At 37.0% G+C, this 20,714-nt stretch overlaps 1 protein-coding gene across 2 annotated transcripts in view; it reads left to right on the top strand.

The window, feature by feature from the left end:
* The window catches only part of GOSR1 (golgi SNAP receptor complex member 1), a 50,597-nt gene extending 32,815 nt beyond the window's left edge, over positions 1-17,782 (top strand). For both annotated transcript variants that reach the window (XM_004433340.3, XM_014789725.2), the window contains exons 7-9: positions 5,245-5,274; positions 12,571-12,653; positions 15,796-17,782. In XM_004433340.3, coding sequence (XP_004433397.1) covers positions 5,245-5,274; positions 12,571-12,653; positions 15,796-15,920 — 238 coding nt within the window. In that variant the 3' untranslated portion in view covers positions 15,921-17,782. The remainder of the gene's footprint in view (positions 1-5,244; positions 5,275-12,570; positions 12,654-15,795) is intronic.
* Positions 17,783-20,714: the final 2,932 nt, after the last annotated feature.

Here is a 20,714-nt window from a genome sequence, read left to right as displayed (position 1 = left end):
TAATAATGAAGTATACCTGCCTGATTTTCTGATGGTTTGTGTGAAATGCTTAGCTTTATATTTTTACATTTCTCTCTAGACAGATTCATTGAGTTTAGGTAGATAGAAATCTATTTTCTACAGAATAGTTTTTCTCTTTTTTTAAAACACTGCTTCACAGTTGTATACTACTTAATGTTTATGTCTTTATTTTCAATTTAACTTGAACTTGGGTTGTTGTTGTTGTTTAGTACATGGTCAACACTTTGGTTTTTTAATTTTTAGCTTTATATTTGAGTTAATTGTAGATTCACAAGCATTTCACCCAATGGTAACATCTTCTAAAATTACAACATTATATCACAACCAAGATAATGACATTGATATACGTCAGAGCTTATCCATCACCACAAGGATCTCTCATGTTGCCCTTTTATAGCTACACCCACTTCCCTCCCACCTTCCACCCCGCTTCATTAGCTCCTGGCAATCACTAATCTGTTTTCCATTTTTATAATTTTGTGATTTCAAGAATTGTTTGTCTGTACGTGGAATCATACAGCATGTAACCTTTTAAGATTGACTTGTTTCACTCAGTGTAATTCTCTGGAGATTCATCCAGGTTGTTGCATGTGTTGCTAGCTCATTCTTTTTTACTGCTGAGTAATATTCCATGGTATGAATGTACTGCAGTTTGTTTAACCATTCACCCACTGAAGGACATCTAGGCTGTTTCCAGCTTTTGGCTATTACACATGAAGTTGCTCTAAAAATTCGTGTCCAAGTTTTTGTGTAAACATAAGTTTTTATTTCTCTGGGATATATGCCCAGGAATGCAATCGCTGGACCATATGGTAGTTCTACTTTTAATTTTTTTGAGGAACCTCCGTACTATTTTCCATAGTGGCTACACCAGTTTACATTCCCACCAACAGTGCACAAGGGTACCCTTTTCTCCACATCCTTACCAACACTTGTTATTTCTAGTCTTTTTGGTAATAGCCATTCAACAGATGTGAGGTGATTTCTCATTGTGGTTTTGATTTGCATTTCCCTGATAATTAGTGATGTAGAGCATCTTTTCATGTGCCTGTTGGCCATCTGTATGTCTTTAGAAGAATGCCTATTCAGATGTTCTGCCCATTTTTTAACTGAATTGTTGGTCTTTTTGCTATTGAGTTATGTGAGTTTTTTATATATTTTGGATATTAGCCCCTTATCAGACATGATTTGCAGATATATTTCCTCCCATTCAGTAGGTTGCCTTTTCATTTTGTTGATGGTTTCCTTTGCTGTAGTCCCACTTGTTTATTTTGCTTTTGTTGCCTTTGCTTTTGATTCAGATTCGAAAAATCATCTCCGAAACCAATGTCAGGAAGTGGTAGCCCATGTTTTCTTCTAGTTTTATGGTTTCAGATCTTATGTTCAAGTCTTTAGTCCATTTCAAATTAATTTTTGTGTATGGTGTAAAAAAGTGGTCCAGTTTCATTCTTTTGCATGTGGCTTTCTGACTTCCCCAACACCATCTGTTGAAGAGACTGTCCTTTCCACATTGTACATTCAATTAATTGACCATTTATGTGTAAATTTATTTCTGGGCTCTCTATTCTGTTCCATTGATCTATGTGTCTGTTTTTATGCCAATACCATACTGTTTTAATTACTATAGCTTTGTAATATAGTTTGAAATCAGAAAGCATGATGCCTCCAGCTTTGTTCTTCTTTCTCAAGATTGCTTTGGCTATTTGGGGTCTTTTTATGGTTCCATACAAATTTTAGGATTGTTTGTTCTATTTCTGCGAAAAATGCCATTGGAATTTTGATAGAGATTTCATTGAATCTGTATATTGCTTTGAGTAGTATGGACATTTTAACAGTGTTCTTCCAATCCATGAGCATGGAATATCTTTCCATTTATTTGTGTCTTCTTCAGTTTCTTTCATTAATGTCTTGTAGTTTTCACTATACCAATCTTTCACCTCCTTGGCTAAATTTATTCCTAGCTATTTTATTCTTTTTGATGCAATTGTAAATGGGATTATTTTCTTAATTTCTCTTTCTGATGGTTCATTATTAGTGTATAGAAATGCAACAGGTTTTTGTGTATTGATTTTGTATCCTGCAACTTTACTGAATTCGTGTATTAGTTCTAACAGTTTTTTGATGGATCCTTTAGGGTTTTCTATATATAATATCATGTCATCTGCAAATAGTGACAGTTTTACTTCTTTCGAATTTGGATGCCTTCTATTTCTTTTTCTTGCCTAATTGCTCTGGCGAGGACTTCCAATACTCTGTTGAATTAAAGTGGCAAGAATGGGCATCCTTGTCTTGTTCCTGATCTTAGAGGAAAAACTTTCAACTTTTCACCATTGAGTATGATGTTAGTTGTGGTCTTGTCGTATATGGCCTTTATTATGTTGAGGAATATTCCCTCTATACCCACTTTGTTGACAGTTTTAATCATAAATGGATGTTGAATTTTGTCAAGTGCTTTTTCTGCATCTATTGAGATGATCATATGATTTTTTTCCTTCATTTTGTTAATGTGGTATATCACATTGACTGATTTGTGGATGTTGAACCATCTTTGCATCTCTGGAATAAATCCCACTTGATCATGGTGTATGATCCTTTTAATGTATTGTCAAATTTGGTTTGCTAATATTTTGTTGAAGATTTTTGCATCTGTGTTCATTGGGAATATTGGCCTGTAATTTTCTTCTCTTGTGGCATCCTTGTGGTATTCAGAACAGTACATGGTTCATAATAAGCTCTCTATATAAGTATTTTTGCAAAAAGTCATTATTTTAAACAAACTAATCAATAAATTGTCTACTCTTTTGCACTTAATTTAGTAGTTTGTTTAATTGATGTTTTCTTCAGTAAGGCTATTAACAGAAAACTAGTTTGTTGAGCTTGGCAATAGAATTATTTATTTTCATATTATACTGCCTGGGTTTTTAAATATCCTTTTTTTTTTTTTTTTTTTTTTGGCTGAGGAAGACTAGCCCTGAGCTAACATCTGTTGCCAATCCTCCTCTTTTTTGCTGAGGAAGATTGGCCCTAAGCTAACATCTGTGCCCATCTTCCTCTATTTTATGTGGGACACCTGCCACAGCATGGCCTGATAAGCTGTGTGTATGTCCACGCCCGGGATCAAACCTGCAAACCCTGGGTCGCCGAGCAGAGCGTGCGAACTTAACCAATACGCCACCAGGCTGGCCCCTTAAATATCTTATTTATGTGCCCTTTGATGTACTAAAAGGCCTTGATGAGAAGAGTCAACCAAACCACTGTATTGGACAAGGAGATATTAACCCAAGTATAGTTAACCACTCCCTCTTTTGTGACTTTGGGACCACTTTACCAAGATGCCCGTAGGCCTATGTGTTGTCTATCTTTATCAAAGTAAGATCTCTGGAGGTTAGTGCCTTATCTTTGTAACCCCTGTCTGATCCGGAACACTCCAGGGGCGCTTCCATATACATTTGTTAACAAAATAAATGCATACTTTATAATTAATAGATTTTACCCGAACAGTGAGTTATTCTGGAAATTTATATCAATTTTATGCTTAGATTTAGGATTAGTCCATAGTTCTTGAGAAACTACTGTAATAATAGCAAAAAATACTTAGTGCTTATTATGTACCAGGTCCTGTTTTAATCACTGTTTATATATGTGTTATTCTTCTTAAATCCTCTCAACAAGCATTTTTTTTTTATCATTGCCCTTTTACAGATGAGAAAACTGAGGCACAGAGTAATTTGCCTAATGTCAGATAGCTAATAAGTGGTAGAGCCAGCATTCAAAAGCCACGCAGTCTGGCTCTTCATCTCTCCACTGTCTTTGTAATTTTTGAAATTCTTAATCACAGAGTTTATATAAAGTATTTATGACTTTTTTAAAGCTCATCATTTTCCCTAATCCATGCAGTAACTTAGATTTTCTGGCCCACTACTTTATAAGGCAACTCGAACTTAAATATAGTGAACTTAGAATTTCTTTTGGAAAAAATATGCAAGAATTCAAGTGCCTGCTGTGTTCCTTGCACTGTGCCAAATGGATACAGATACCTGGGAGTTTGTTTTCCTAATTTCTGCTGTCAAATTGCCCCTTTACCAAGTTTAGCTACCTATAAATTCCTCCCTAAAATGGCTGTTCCATTTGTTTCTTTCTTTCCAACGTGTGATGCATAAAGGCAAACATTTTACAGATCAAAGGTGCATTCACTGTCTTTATTCAGATTCTTTTTTTTTTTTTTGTGAGGAAGATCAGCCCTGAGCTAACATCCATGCCAATCCTCCCCTTTTTCTGAGGAGGACCAGCCCTGAGCTAATATCTATTGCCAATCCCCCTCCTTTTTCTCCCCAAAGCCCCAGTAGATAGTTGTATGTCATAGCTGCACATCCTTCTAGTTGCTGTATGTGGAACGCGGCCTCAGCATGGCCAGACAAGCAGTGCCTCGGTGCGCGCCCAGGCTCTGAACCCGGGCCGCCAGTAGCAGAGTGCGCGCACTTAACCGCTAAGCCACGGGGCCGGCCCCTATTCAGATTCTTGAATTCTAAAGTTTGGTAAGCTGAGATTTGGTTTAGTTTCCAAAAAAAACATTTCCCAAAAAAGGAAGGAACTTTAAGGTGTAAATAATTGCTACTTGTAAGCATCAGAACTACAGTCTTGAATTGCTTAATGATGGGGATACATTTTGAGAAATGAATTGTTAGGTGATTTCATTGTTGTGCGAACATCAGAGCGTATTTACACAAACCTAGATGCTATAGCCTACTATACACCTAGGCTATATGATACTGATCTCATGGGACCACCATTGTGTATGTGGTCCGTTGTTGACTGAAACATCGTTCTGTGGCACATGACTGTGTGTTTGCCTATCCTGTCTTAACAAGTTGGTGTAATTCTTAAGTTTTGAATAGACAGTGGTGACACCTTTCAGCTATCTAGATTAAAGAAGTTTCATTTCTTTATGCTGTCATTAAAGCTGTTCTGACTTTAATCGTTAAGTATCTCTGTGGAAGAAATAGATTTAAGCTAACAGATAGAAGTAAAATGAAAACTATATATATGGATAAATTAAGTTTATTTCAGAGTCCAGAATTTTGTCCAGATACTTTCAAAAGTCTGGGTATTCTATTTACATAAATGGCTGAAAAGTTAATCTAGCTATAAAATGTAGAAAAATTAAGTACAGGTTTTAAATGTGCTTTTAATAATTCCAGAATTTGAATTTTCTTTTATTTGCAGCTCAGATCGTCTGATAGAAGAGACAATAAGGTAGGGAAAAATTTTTGTTTTACTTCATTGTGTTTTTTTGTGTTTGAACATAAATGAACAGGTCAGGTTAACCCTATAACTAGAATTAAAGTCAATTCATCTTCCTTAAAGATGAGAAATTCACCAGATGATAATATATTTTTACTGTATCCTTCCCTTATAAGAAACATTTGAAGCCCAAAACATTTGTTTCCAGAATTACTAGAATTAGGCTTTTTTACCTAGGTTAATTTTTCTGATTAATTCATACTCAATATTTTCAGCCTCAGATCTTTTATTCTCACTTTTTATTATTGGAAAACAGTCTTAAACATGTGATTTGATAAATGTCTTATTTATACCATTTCTATAGACTTGGTTTCTATTACAGCAGCTGTAGAAAATCTACTGCAGTAATATTTAGTATTTCTGTAATAACATTGAAGTAGTTTCTTATTTAAGGTAAGAGACATGTATTTATTGGTTTGAACTGCTTAATTCTCTAGGTTTGGTGAATTTTTAAATACCTATCTTATGATAGTAAAAAAGGAAGTTAACTAGGTATGATCACTACAATTTAGAATTCAGCAGTGTCTAAAGCATTGTTTTTCAGGAAAGGTAGAATGAAGTACATAGAAACAAACATGTATATTCTTATAACAGGCCTTGGTGTTGTGCTCAAGTGCTTCACATGCTTTATTTTACTTAATCTCGTCAATAACCAGTGAGATAGACACTGATCATTAGGCACCATCTCCAAAACAAAGAAATCTTCAAGTTAGTAATTTGCCTATTGTCACATGACTAATAAATAGTATTGAGGATTCAGATGCTCAAATCTGAGTCTCTACAACTCTAGAACCAGAGCTCTGTCTAAACCACTGCTGTATTTAGCATGTTATAGAAAGAGTACAAGCTTTGGGGTGTGATTTGGTTTGAAACTTGGCTGTGCTACTTAGATCTCTGTTCTTGGATACGTTATTTGGAGCGTTTATTGTCTTATGTGTTTAAAAATATGGGATTAATGATAATACCTACCCTAAAAGGGTGTTGTGAAGATTAAAGATAATACGAGTAAAATACCTAGTACAGTGCCTGGCTGATACTAGGCAATCTGTAAATGGTAGCTCTATTAGTAATAGAAATTTTTCTTTTCCTTTTATTTTGATATTTTGGATTTCAGAAAAGTTCCAATAGTATAAAGAATTCCCATATACCCTTTACCTAGATTCCCCAGATGTTAACATTTTGCCACATGTGCTTTTTTATTTTTTTCTGAACAACTTGAAAATAAGTCGCAGGCATGATGCCTCTTTATTTTATGCCTCTACCCCTAAATATTTGTGTTCATATTTTAAATATTTATTTATATTGATAAGGAATAATGGATTCTTATTTTATTCAATGAGTATAATATGTTTCTATCATTATTTAATAATAATCTTAATAAATTATAATCTTTTATAATAATACGCAGTTATCATATCTTGGAATTTGGTTTAAATTGCATGCACTGGCTATTCCGTCTGAACAAAGTTTTCACAGAATTGCCTAATTGTCAACTGAAATATCTCCCTTGTGACTCCTTCCCTTTCATCAGCACATGAAGTAAGATCACATTTTGCCAGGAGTTCTTTTTTTTTTTTTTTTTTTTAATTCAGTTCTTTTTTCTTTTGCTGGGAAAGATTCGCCCTGAGCTAACATCTGTTGGCAATCTTCCTCTCTTGTTTTTTTTTCCCTCCCCAAAGCCCTGGTACATAGTTGTATATTTTAGTTGTAAGTCCTTCTAGCTCTTCTGTGTGAGCCACCGCCACAGCATGGCTACTGATGGACTGGTGGTGTGGTTCCGTGCCGGGGAACCGAACCTGGGCTGCCAAAGCAGAGCACCGAACTTTAACCACTAGGCCATCAATGCTGTCCCCAGGAAATCTTAAAGTATCCCTTTAGCCCTTTTTTTTTTTCTTCCTTTTATCTCCTCCTCTTTCTGCCTAATCTTCTACGGCCAGGCCACCTTAATTAAGCTTCTCAATTCAAAGCTGGCCTATTTAAGGGCTGGTAATATGAGTTTAAAAATTTAGAGTACCTCCTAAAATAGAGGAGGTACTGTATGAACATTTGAAAACCATTGAATCACTGCTACTATTATTTTGCTAGTTAAAAAACAAAAGACATGTAATTATAATTTTATTTCACTATTTCCCTTTATTTCAAAGTATGATAGGTATCACAACTGAAATTTCCTTGACTATAAAGCTAGTTATGATTACTTATGGATAATATAAAGTTGTGTCAAATAATAGTTATTTTTACATATTCCATATGTAAAAATTTACCTTTTCCATTTGGAGATACATTTTAAAAATATGTGCACAACTGAATGTAGACTTTGGCATCAATGTATTGAAAAGAAATAATATTTTTAGTATTTATAAATTTCCGCTGACACTTTAAATGTATAACTAGTATTGTCTGTTGTTGAAAAAATAAGTGTCTGAGTTTACTTCACAGAATAGGTAGGAAAGTTCCAGTAAGCAAGCACATCAATGATGTATCATTTTAAAAGCGTTGTATATTATTTGCAGCTTATGTTTTGCCTCTGAGTATTTGACCCTTGATTTAACAACAGCCTAGATTTCACTCAGCTTGATGCCAAATGATGCGATGAGATGGAAAAGTATGTCTAGATATACTTTATGTGGTACTGGAAATCATGCATATTCAACAAGATAATAACATAATGTATGATGATAATATCTTTCCTCCAAGGAATACAAAGTGCTTTCCAGAAATTATTTTTTAATCTTCTTTATCTGCTTCTCAGTGAAAGTGCACAAGAGATGGTAATAGTCTCAGTTTAAAAAACACAGGCATCTATGATGCAAAGATTGGCCTCAGATTCCTTGGCCTGGGTTTAAATTCTGTTACTTTATACAAGACCCTAATACTTATTTTTAAATACCTTGTAAATTTATTTTAAAACACCCACATTTTAAATATATCATATTCTATCTTAGACATATGCTTAAACTGAAAAATTATGAATAAGAGCTAATGATGCAGAGGATGTTGTTAGGTTGACTCTTCTTCTTGTGCTTTTTTTACGTTTTGGATCTAAAATTCAATGTAAAGTTGACATTGCCTGCCTCCTCCTGCTCTCATCTTGACTGGTTGTTCTCTAGGCCTGCTACACTGCTCTGGTCCTGGGATGTCATTTCACCGTCGTCTAAAATGATATCCTTTATTGGATCACCTATTTCTTGGATTTAGTGTCTTCTACTTTCTTTGTTTATTCCCTCATTATGCTGGGCCACATCCTTTAGTAGCTTCCTGAGAAAGAACAGGGGGTAAATTTTTTAGACTTGCCTCATCTAAAAAGTCTTTATTCTACCCTTTTTTTTTTTTTTTTTTTTTTTTTGGTGAGGAAGATTAGCCCTGAGTTAGCATCTGTTGCCAATCCTTCTCTTTTTGCTAAGGAACATTGGCCCTGGGCTAACATCTGTGCCCATCCTCCTCTACTTTATATGTGGGACACCTGCCACAGCATGGCCTGATAAGTGGGGCATAGGTCTGCGCCTGGGATCTGAACCCACAAATCCCGGGCCCCCCGAAGAGGAGTGCATGAACCTAACCACTACGTCACCAGGCCAGCCCCCCTACCCATATTCTTGATTCATTGTTTAGCTAAGGTATAAAATCTAGGTTGGAAATAATTTTGCAGTTTTTGAAGGCATTGTTTCCTATATTGCTTTTTAAGTCCGATGCTAAATAAAATTTCTGATCCTTTGTATATAATAAGCTTTTTATCTTTGGAAGCTTTTAGGATCATCCCTTTTTCCCTGTGTTTTTGTTTGTTTGTTTTTAACCTCCCCGTGATGAGCTTACCGTACATGTTTTCCGGTCTGTTGCACTGGGCATTGAGTGAGCTCTTACAATCTGGAAATCCGTCTTCAGTTCTGGGAAATTTTTTTGTGTTATGTATCATTTTCTTCCCTGCTTTTTCTCTTTTTTTTTTTTTTTTTTTTTTTTTTTAATTTTAAAAGGTCACTTGGGCCTCTGATCCTTTCTTACCTTTTCTCTGTTTTCCATTTATCTTTTTTTCTACTTTCTGGGAGGTTTTCTCAATTTGTCCTTTCAACACTTCTATTACATTTTTATTTCTACTCGTCTTTTTTTAATTTACATGAGCTCTTTCCTAAGGGATGGATACACTCTCACACACAGACACATGCGCACCATACATATATTTATGTCTTTCATGGATGTGAGATCTTCTTTTCTCTCTCTGAAGACGTTAAATATAATTTGATTTTAGAGTTTCTTGAGCTTCTGTTATTGCCTCTCTTTCCTCAGATTCACTTTTCTGTTGGCTGGTTGGTTTGTTTGGGTCTTTGCCTTTTATGTTAGAGGCTCTTGTCAAGTGTCTGGTGATTCCTGGCTCTTTGTTCATGTTTAAGAGTGAGGCTCCAGAATCCGGTGATTGGAAGCTCATTCTGTGTGCATGGGTAGGGGGACTTGCTAAGTGACAGGCCTCACAATGCGTGATCAGGAAGGGACCTGGCTATTTCATTGGGAACTTCAAAATGTCAGTGTCTCTAAGGTCTCTTCTCCTAGGTTAAGTCTTCTTCTGAACTGAGGACAGTCATCTGCCTGCATGGTTTGGGGAAGGTAATTTAGGGATCTGGTAACTCCTTGTACAAATTTCCACAAATTTTCATTTTTAGCCTTATTCTGTAGTTCTACCTTCAGAGATACTTGATCCCTTCAATTCTTGAGCTTTTCTAGGATCTGGGGAAAACTTTTATAAGTCGTTACTTGACTTGTAGTAGTTCTGAGGCAAATAACAGTAGTAGATTTGGTGCTGGCAATATTATTAACAGGGCCAGCCCCAGTGGCCTAGTGGTTAAGTTTGCCACACTCCACTTCAGTGGCACAGGTTCAGTTCCTGAGCGCGGACCTGCACCACTGTCTGTCAGTGGCCATGCTGTGACGGCGGCTCACATACAAAATAGAGGAAGACTGGCAACAGATGTTAGCTCAGGGCCAATCTTCCTCAGCAAAGAAATATTTGTGTGTATTATTAACATTTCTTAATCACTCAGGTGGAATTCCTCTAATTTTTTTTCAATTTTCTTTATTAGATATTTATATATTACAAAAGTACAATGTTCTTATTGTAACAATTTAAATAATTTTAAATGTATAAAGAAAAAGTTCATCTCCTGGTAGTGTCTGTCCATTCCTACCCCTTGAAGTAACTTGTATTAACTGACAGTTGTGTATCTTTCTAATACCTTTCTCACTGTCATACAAACATACACAAAGATGTTTTGATTATTTCTTAAAATAAAAAAGGATTCATACTCTACACATTCTGTGGCTTGCTTTAATCATTCAGTATATCATAAACATCTTTCCAGGTTAATAGAAATAATACCAACTCATTCTTTTTAATAACCAAATATTATTTCATAGTATGCTTATACCACAATCTGTTAAACCATTCCAATGTTGTTTCCAGTTGGGGGGCGTGTTTGTTTTTCTTTTACTATTCCAAACAGTGCTTCAATATATATCCTTTTATATATCTCCTTACACACTGTTGTTTCTTCTTTGCCTCTTTGTCTTGAAATTTCAGTTTTGATTCATTTGTCGTTTGCTTAGAGTACTCCCTCTAACATTTTCCTCTAATAGGATACCTGGTCTTACCTGTCCAAAAATGTGTTCAGTCAGCTTCCAGATAGGTCAAGCTATATTAGAGACCTTTAAGCAGTGGCATACCAATGGTAGTGGATGGCCCAGCAATTTTCCCCTTCGGGACTGGGCGTCACAGCAGCTGGCAGACTGTCAGCTCTCTGCTTATAGGTCTCTCTGTGTGTAGCAGTGCTTTCCCAGCTGCAGGGACTAGGAGCAGTTCAGTTCATCACTGCAGCCCCTGCACATGCAGATCCGTATCTTCCACTCCTCAGGATGCAGTGAAACCTAGGTCTTTGCCCCAGGCTTGAAGAAAAATCTGGGCTCTGCCACTAGTTCCCAGGTTCTTCCCTCACTTGAGCGAGTGTAGCCCTCCCCCTGGCTTCCTTCCCTGGAGATCTCAAGAGAACTTGGGACCTTGGGTGGACCCTCTCCAGCGTGTCTGCCTTTGTTCTTGTGTTCCTCCATGGAGGAAATTGGGCCAGAGATGAAGTCAGGAATTTGCACTCTGACCACCATCTTCCAAGATTTTCTTCATCTCTATTGCTTTTTTTTTAAATGTTTCACATATTTTCAGAATTACTCAAGAACATTCTGTTTCCTATTGCTTTTTATAATGTCACTATCTAAAGCACTCCCATGTGTGTTACATATCAAAATGGATACTGACCCTGCCCTCTTGGATTCTAATGTCCAGGGAAATAATACTGTTGAAGATAAATCCTGACAGTGATAGCAAAAAGATATTAACTGAGATTCTTTTAAACAGAATATCAGAGTAGTCACATGGAAGAGACTATACTCTACAAAGTATAGTCTTTGTAAGAGAAGGGACTTTTTCACTTCTCTCTCTGTCATTTAATGAATCTGTGACCTTTGTCACCTGGCTTGGAAACCCAACATAATGTTACATGTGTGTCCTAAATCTGCCTAGTTGGCTCTCAAGTAGAATTTTGGAACATAATCTTTTCATAAATTGAGGGCTGGTTATATATGAATATTTTGTGATATGTTACACTTTTGGTTCTATTTTTCTGATTGTAATTCCCTACTTCTCTCTCAATAGTTTTTTCTGATTAAGGATATTTTAGTAGCTGGCCCCTTTCAAAACCTTTTTAAGATGCTTTTGTAATATGTGATTTGTCTGTTCTTTGTTTGTTCCTTTGGAAAAAAAAAACACAGGAAATGGCCTACTGCCTTGTCCAAAAAGACATCAGAGGATAGCAGTGAGGTTAGAGTGATCATTCAGAAAAAGGACAATGGGGGCCAGCCCCGTGGCCTGGTGATTAAGTTCAGCATGCTCCACTTCAGCGGCCTGGGTTTGGTTCCGGGCCTACCCGACTCATCGGCAGCCATGCTGTGGCAGCGACCCATGTACAAAATAGAGGAAGATTGACAGCAGATGTTAGCTCAGAAGAATCTTCCTCAGCAAAAAAGAAAAGAAGAGGGACAATGGGAAGGTGCCTTGGGAAGTGATTTTTTTTCTTTTTTTTCATTTTCCTGCCCAGTGCTTTTCAAGGTGATGTTGCTCACTTTAGTTTTTTGTTCACTTTTAAGGATATGATAGATCCATGCAGAATAATCTTAAATGCCAGTTTCATTATCTTCTCTTTTTCCCCCTTGCAGCATTGCTATGGCAACAAAAGAAAATATGACTTCACAGAGAGGAATGTTGAAGTCGATTCAGAGCAAAATGAACACTTTGGCCAGTATCCTTTTTGAAAGTTTGAAATCTGTGGTTTTTTGGGGGGGAAAAAAAATCTGTGTGTTTGTTGTTTTTTGGGGTTTTTTTCTGCAGGTTGCCATCATCGGTCACAGTAGAGGCCATCAGTAATTACAGAAAATGAATATACTCTGCACTCCTACTTTATGGAAGTTCATATTGTTTAGTACCATTTCTAAAAGATTGTACACCAGAGGTTTGATGTTAATAGATTTAGAAAAAAATTACAAATGTGAATTTTCAAAGTATTCACAAAATTATTTTACATTTTAAAAGCTCCTGAATCCGTGTTAGAACTCCACAGTATACATTATACATTATTCCTTCCTAAACATCATAAATTATATGCTTTTTCTTTTTTCTTTTCCTAGTTTGGAAAATAAATCAGTGGCAGATGCTTAGAAGGAGGAGGAGGGAGACAGCCGTATATGTAGATGAGTTGTAACTGCTGATGTCTTGTGACTGTGACTCGTGATGCGCAAGCTGAACTCTAGGATAGGTTCCCTACTTGTTTGTTGTGACCTCTACCTTTTTAATTCTTCAGTTTCCCAATTTAAATTAGTATTACTAAATACTTCTGAGAAACCCAGTGGGGAAACTAAGCCTGCTACTTTGAAACATTTTGTTTACTTTCTGAGAAGGCAAGCCTTTTAGGGGGAAAAAAGTTTCCTTCCCCAATTTCTAAGGGGGGAAGGGCCTGTAATTTTCAAAAGTTGAATATCTTCTGGTCCTAAATAATTTAAGATCACTTTTAGTTTGATACCTTATTTGCCTAAGGAAAAGAATATCCTGAAGTGTGTTGATATTTTCCAGTTTTTTGTGAATTTTGTTCTTGCCTTTTCACCCTAAGTATAAAACCGCACATCCAAAATCATACTATATAGGGCTATACAGTTTACAAAGTATTGTCATATACATTATCTCATTTTATCATAACCACAAATTAAAATCATTCCAAAAGAATGTGTATTTAAAAAAATCGAATAAAATAGGTGTGAGTTAGTCAGGACACCATAGAGAGGTAGTAACAAACAGAATTCACAGTGACTTAAGGGGAAAAAGGAGGGAATTAATTTGTTTATATATCTATAAAAGTCAGGAGGGCTGGGACCGTGGCCGAGTGGTTCAAGTTTCGCATGCTCTGCTTCGGCAGCCTGGGTTCACGGGTTCAGATCCCAGGTGCAGACCTACACCACCCATCAAGCCATGCTGTGGTGGCGACCCACATAGAAAGTGGGGGAAGATTGGCACAGATGTTAGCTTAGGGCAAATCTTCCTCAGGAAAGAAAAGTCAAGGGTAGAATTTGGCTTAAGGTATGGCTGGATTCAGGGGCTCAGATTTTATCATCAAGAATCTGCCTTTCCTCTGTTCCCCCTACCTACTCCATCTCTTATTTCTGTTTTCCTTTGTGTTGATCTCATTCTCAAGCGGGTTTTCTCCTCATGGTGATAGAGATGGCTGCAAGAGTCACCTCCTACCCAAGAAAAAAGGGTGTCTTTTCTAACAGCTGTGGCACATGTCCCAAGAGGACTATAGTTGCCCCATCTTGAGTCAGTGCCTGTTGCTAACCTGAGCACTGGCCAAAGGGAGAGAATATTCTTCCTGGCCAGTCTCAGTTTGTATATACAGCTGATGGCAGGGGACAAGGTCCACCCCACCCTATTACGTGGAGTGAACTAGATTATTATAGAAGGGGAAAGGGCTGGGTTCCCTACCGGTAAACTGGACAGAAATATGTCCACTATAGATAGGGTTTCCTAATGCCAAAAGTTTTTATACTTTCTTTAGGGGAATTGTTGATCCTTCTTTTACCAAGCAAGAAGAGGTTAAGCATTTGCTCTATATGAGATTTATATCTTGTAAAAGTTTTGCCCATTACTTTATGCTTCCTGTTCTTCTACATTTTAAAAATTGTTCTTTTTTTCATTAATTAATTCAAAAGACACATTAATGCCTACAGAGTGTAAAGCTCTGTTCTAGATGCACAAGGAAATTCAAGATTATGAGAAAACATGGCCCTAATCATACAATATGTAGAGTATATAAGTACACAAATAAATATAGTCCCTGCTGAGAGTCATTTCGTTAGAGGAAAACGCAATGAGGATTCACAGGGAGTGGGGATTGTTTCAGCTCTGTAGTACCTCTCTAGTACTACCATCCTAGGTCATTTTGTTGGTGGTTTTCTTGACCTTGATGTAACACCTCTGTTAACAAAGAGGATATACCTGCAGGTGTATAGTCAGAAATCACTGCTAGAAATGCAGAACAATGTAGGATCCACAAGCATGTGCTTTGGTCTACAACATACAAACAAGTAAGAACGTGAAGATATTTTGAAATACTAAGTAAAATACAGTGGTGACTGCTATAAAACCCCTAAAATTGAAAATTTTCTGTCTTTCCTTTTTCTGTTCCCCAATTAGGACAGCTAGAGCAGTTTAACCCACTTTCCTACCGTATCCTGCCTACTGCTGCAAAGTAAATAAAAATTTTTAAATAATTAACCAGTACCTGATTACACAGACCCTAGAGTTGGTTCCCATCAATTGTCTGAATCCAAAGGGGCTTATCACCCTGTGGGGAAAGGATCAGGTACTCTTCAAAACCCTTCTGGGGAAACTTCCCAGTCTCCTGAGAGAAGGGGAAAAAAATGCCTAACTAAAAAACACAAAAAAAACAGAAGGAGAAAAAAGAGAGGCGGGAATGGAGTGGGGCTGCTGCTGGTGGTGGCTGTGCCTGCGCCTCCCTGCCCTGCAGGGTTCCTCTGTTCCTGGGCACATTGGCTCCCACCCTGACCTGAAGCCTGGCAGTGATCTCTGAAGACATGGTAGCTGTCATCATTGTTATTTTCTTCTCCCTCTCTGTTAATTTTTTTCCTTTTCATTATTCTTACTGTGTACTACGATGTACCAGACTTGAATTTGTTTGGAACCTTGAGCAATAGGGCATTCCCAGTTTTGGCATGTATATTTGTTCAAGACTCCCTCAGTGTGATTTTCTTTTCCTCTGTTTCTTCTGATCACTTATTATTTCTGGACTCCACTGATCTCTATTGTTGAGATTCCTGGGACTTTTCACTAAAGAGACTTCTTCCAGATATGACCTTAATAAAGATTTCCCAAAGATCGTTTTCCTGCTGTGAACAGTCTGATCCAGCGAATCAACCTTAGGAAGCGGCGAGACTCACTCATCCTCGGTGGTGTTATTGGTGTCTGTACCATCCTATTACTGCTCTATGCTTTCCATTGATGGGACGTCTCCAGGGACTTTTGACAACTACCATTTTTATGCCCTGGTCTGGAATAAGGAAAATTAGGAAAGAGAAAGACTGTCCTGATAATTAACCTGACCAGGAGGATTAATTCAAGACTGATAGTGATGGACTCTGTGACATGGTCAGGTTGAGCTGAAGCCACAGTTTTTCTGTGCAATCTTTTCTAACACACATTTCCTTCTGTTTTTAGTTAAAAAAATAATAATTTTTTTTCAGTTGCTTTTGTCTCCCCAGGAGGTAAGTAAACCAATCAGAAACAGAGTTTCTGTGCTTCAGTGATAGTGTTGAAGGCTGATGATAAGCCAAGTCTTATAGCTGGACTCTCAGAAAACCAGGTTTCTCTGTATCCAAAGACGGCTTTCTCTTCAGCCACCAGATTGGGTTGTGAATAAAAATAGTTCTTGTACTTTTATTTTATACTCATGATGAGAAATCACATGTCATTTCTTGATGATCTGTGCTGTAAATTTGTACTCTGTGTCCCCACCTCTTTTGGTATTCAAGGACAATTTCATTTTTCACGGATTCTTTGAGATGCTGACAGGCCAACTTCAACATTTTTGAGGTTGTCTGAAACAGAAGATAAACACCACAAAAATCTTTTATCTTTTTCTTTTTTTTCCCCCCAAATCCTTCACACACTGGGGTTAACTGCATTGCTGGAAAAACGTCAAGAATGACAGGCTTTTTTTAAGGAGTCATTCATTGTTTTTATTATTTGTTTATTTCTTCCGTTGGGTTAATATTTGCTACCACAAGAAAATGAAACCTCAGTTCTACCATGACAAAAGAAACTAACAGCCATTGTCTGTCAATGCCCCCAACTATTCCTCATCCTGTCTGGATTAACACTGGTAACTGAGTGAGGGGACTGCTCAGTTTTCAGTGATATCTATTCAATAAGCCACACGCAAAAAGACATTGATTGAAGGGTTGCCATCCAGATAATTCCACTTGTAAATGCTCCACAATTTATAAACAAAAGCTTAAGAACTACTGCCTGATGTACCAGGAATTCTGTGTTCTGTGAAAACCTATTCATTCCAAATCTGTTAAGATTTTCCAAACATCCAGAGAATGGTTTCAGTGTTGAAGGTGCATGTGACAGAATCTGTCACTGTCTGCACCTGTGTTCTATTACCATCCCTGGACAGTGATGAAATTTTAAACCACCTATCAGAATTCTTTTCAAGTTTAACCATTTCTCAGTTTCTGTAAATTCATTACTTGTTTAACTAACTACCACAAATAGTTCGAAGACTTCCAACATATACACACCAAGAAAGAAGGCTGCTTTTTTACCATTGGAATTTACTATGGTGTTTATAGTATTGGCTTCAGACTGTGCCACAGAGAATAAAAGATATTAGCGTGTAGTTCTTAACTACATCATAGTGTGTCGATGGTGTCATTCAGGTGAACTTGATACGTAGACTGGTGGGTAGACTAACCCATGGTCTAGTACAGACTGAGAAGTTTTCATTCTGGTGTCAGTTTTGTTGAGTTCTGGGTATAAAGGGTATTTGATATTTTTTTTCATCTATGGGGTTTATTTTTCTAAATATCAGTTGATCAGTTAGTTGATTGGGAATGCCCTTTAAAGAAAGTTCACGTTTTCCCAGTGTGAACCTTAAAGGATCAGGGAAGTAAGTTCATTTATTAAATTCTCTGTTGGGAAAACAAAACTTCTCTCCCCTGACACTTTATTATCTTTGATTTTTCAAAGGGTCTTGATTGGTGGTTGTGCCTCAGCTAGAATTTATGGGACTTTGGTTGCTATATAGTTGGCATTTATAAAATCTGAAGTATCATAAATAAAGTTATTTATTTAATTATACTACCAGTCTTTTTTACTGGTCTGATTATTTGGTACATTGATTAAAGCTGATTGTGTGAGAGTAAAACTAGGACCCAAGCTAATCTAGCTTGCTGCAGCTAAGCAGACACACACTTTTGATGGCTGATGAGCCTTTCCATAGGGGTTATGCTTAAATGAAGTAATAGAATTATGTTGGTTATTTTCTTTATGAAAATAAACTAGTTCTTCCAAGGAAGTTGAACAAGCTTGGTGTAGATGTTGGTGTCAGATAGGTCTGACTAACCTCCCAGTGCTGTAGCCCATAGTGAGGTGACCCAGGGCCAAATGTAGATAGCTAGGACAGTGCTCATCCTTTCCTCTTAAGGCTCCTTTGTTTGCAGAAAGAAACGTTAGAGCAAGGAAATAGACGCATGCCATTTACAAGTAGAGGCTCAGTTCTGATCCCATGATAGCTGATTTGAACTCTTTCCATTTCATGCCATTTAACTTTTTTTTTTTTTTTTAGCATCTTGATTTTCTCCCCTTTTTTGCTGTCCTTACAGACCAGTTGCTAGGTCAGAGGCCAACAGTAAGTTACTTGTTAAAGCCAGTCAGAGCCCACAGGTCAGAAGGACTTTTCTATTCCTGGTCCCAAATGTTGCCTCTTAGGAGAAGGTATTCTCCCTCAGCCATTGTTTTATATAATGGGTCTTTCCTTTTGTGATCTTTTTAGTAACCACTCAGAACTTTGCATTTCACTAAAAAGTTTGAAAAACTATGACAACAAAGAAAATTTCAAAAGGTATACTTCTGAGATTTTGTTTTAATGTGTGCTGATAACTTTAGTAAAAAATGTTTAATAAATCTATTACTCAAGTTCAAGCCCAGATATCCAAGTGCTTTAGCTGATCTGTCCTGGCTATCTCTCCATTCTTTTCATTATTATTATTATTAATGATGCTGAAGGAGTCTCTGTAACCTGCATTGCTCACCCCTTACTTTTCTAATGTTAGAAAAGAGCTTTCCTTCTCCCTGTTCTCTCTCCTTTTACCAGAATTCACTTTTACAGAGAATGCCTTTTTCCATGCTGCCCAGTACTCAGATCAGGCTTGGGAGTAAAATCCTTAAATGGAGACGGTGATGAGAGGAGGCATCGTGAGGGCACTTTTTGTACCTGGAACCAAATAATATTTACTTTAGTTCTTTCCTGTTGGATGCTGAATATATCTGAATAGAGAAATATACTTACTGAGCCTTTTGATGCAATGACTTTTGGCCTCTATGGAATTGAGGCACCTTGGACTTGCATTCCCACCATTAATTTTCTGTTTCACTGTAAATAATCTCAACCTGATGAAAAGGACTTTAAAGAACTGGACTAGCCATTTTGGTTTTCTAATACCTCATGTTTGATCATTAGATAGGATTTCTTAGAAATTGACTGAGTTTCCTAACTTGCATTATTAAGCTGTTGAGGATAAATGGCCATGTCTAGTGTTACACTGAATTTTGTGGCAAACGTAACAACAGAACAGATGAAAATGAAAATGATTGTGTTCCATTCTCCTTTTGGGTTAGGGGTTGTTTAGCCTGGTCTCCAAAAAGATGCAGAGCTTTGCATCATGGTCTTTATAAACTAATCTTGTCATTCCTTTATAAACCTGCAGACCTTTAAGTTTTATAGGGAAAAGAAAATGAGGAAAGAACAAGTGACTCTTAGGGTGTTTATTGGATGGGAAGCTGAGACGAAGCTGAGCCACGTCTTGAAGGATCTTTCTCATTTTCTTTGTACTTAAGGTCTCACTTTAGTATCAAAATATTCACATCTGTTCCCATGCTATTAGCTCTTAGGGAAGGAAATCGATTCCAATCACAGTTTACCATGATGGAAGATGTTTACTCATGAAAAATGCCAATACAGATTTTTAAAAATCTATTCCAAATGCACTTTCTAATTTTTTGCTTTTAAAATGGCTTCTTGGAACCAGTTTTATTGTATTTGTACTTAATTTTTGTTCTCATCTTCATGTGCATTTTCTGACTGTATAGAAGAAGCTTTGTTATGTAATTTAATAATAAATTAGAAATTTAAATGGTTGTGCGTGTGGTTGTTTGTACTGGCATAGTACCGTTGAGGCAATTGGGGATAGTGATTATGAAATCTTTGGTATTGATAAGTGTTTCTTATCATGTCCTAAGACCCAGGGTGAAACAATACAGGTACGCACTGAAAAGCTATCACCTATCATTCAAAAACATCATATGAATGTTCCACTGATAATTTAGCCCAAGAAGTGAAGGAGAATCTCTTATCAAAATGAAACGTCAGAGAGTATGATGGGAATGTAAAACTGTAGAATTTAGCAAGACCTTCCCTAAATAATGACTTTCTATCCTGTAGATCAGAGCTTGATTCTTCACCCTACCAGAGAACTTGAAAATCCCTCATTTCCCGTTACCTCTCCAAATGTTCTTATTCATCTTTTCTGCATCATTTTTTAAAATAACAGTATAATTGAGATATAATTCACGTACCATAAAATTCACCCTTTTAAAATGTACTGATGGTTTTAGTATTTTAGTTGTGCAACCAGCACCACTATCTAACTTCAGATCATTTTCATCACCCCAAAAAGAAACCCTGTCCCCATTAGCAGTCACTGCCCACCGCCACCCCCTTCATCCTTTTTATCTGACCACACTGTCCTTCCTTTCTTGGCCACCTCAGCTTTTCCCTCCTGTCCATTCACATGGCCTCTAAAAGGGCCACCTCTTCCTTGGGATCCTAACCTTTTTTGCTTACCTAACATCTGCCCAGCTCTGTATGTGCACACCCCCACAGACATACACAAAATCCCACACCAGTTAGTGAGGTAGCCTTCCCTTTTACAGATAAGGAAACAAGCCCAGGAGGATGAAGTAATTTGCTCAAAATCAGAGTGAACAGTAAAGCAAGGATTTGAATCTTAAG

The sequence above is a fragment of the Ceratotherium simum genome, chromosome 16 (genome assembly GCF_057802395.1).
Source record: "Ceratotherium simum simum isolate JZ-2026a chromosome 16, ASM5780239v1, whole genome shotgun sequence".
NCBI classification, from domain to species: Eukaryota; Metazoa; Chordata; class Mammalia; order Perissodactyla; family Rhinocerotidae; genus Ceratotherium; species Ceratotherium simum.
This window is presented reverse-complemented; position numbering and strand designations above follow the sequence as displayed.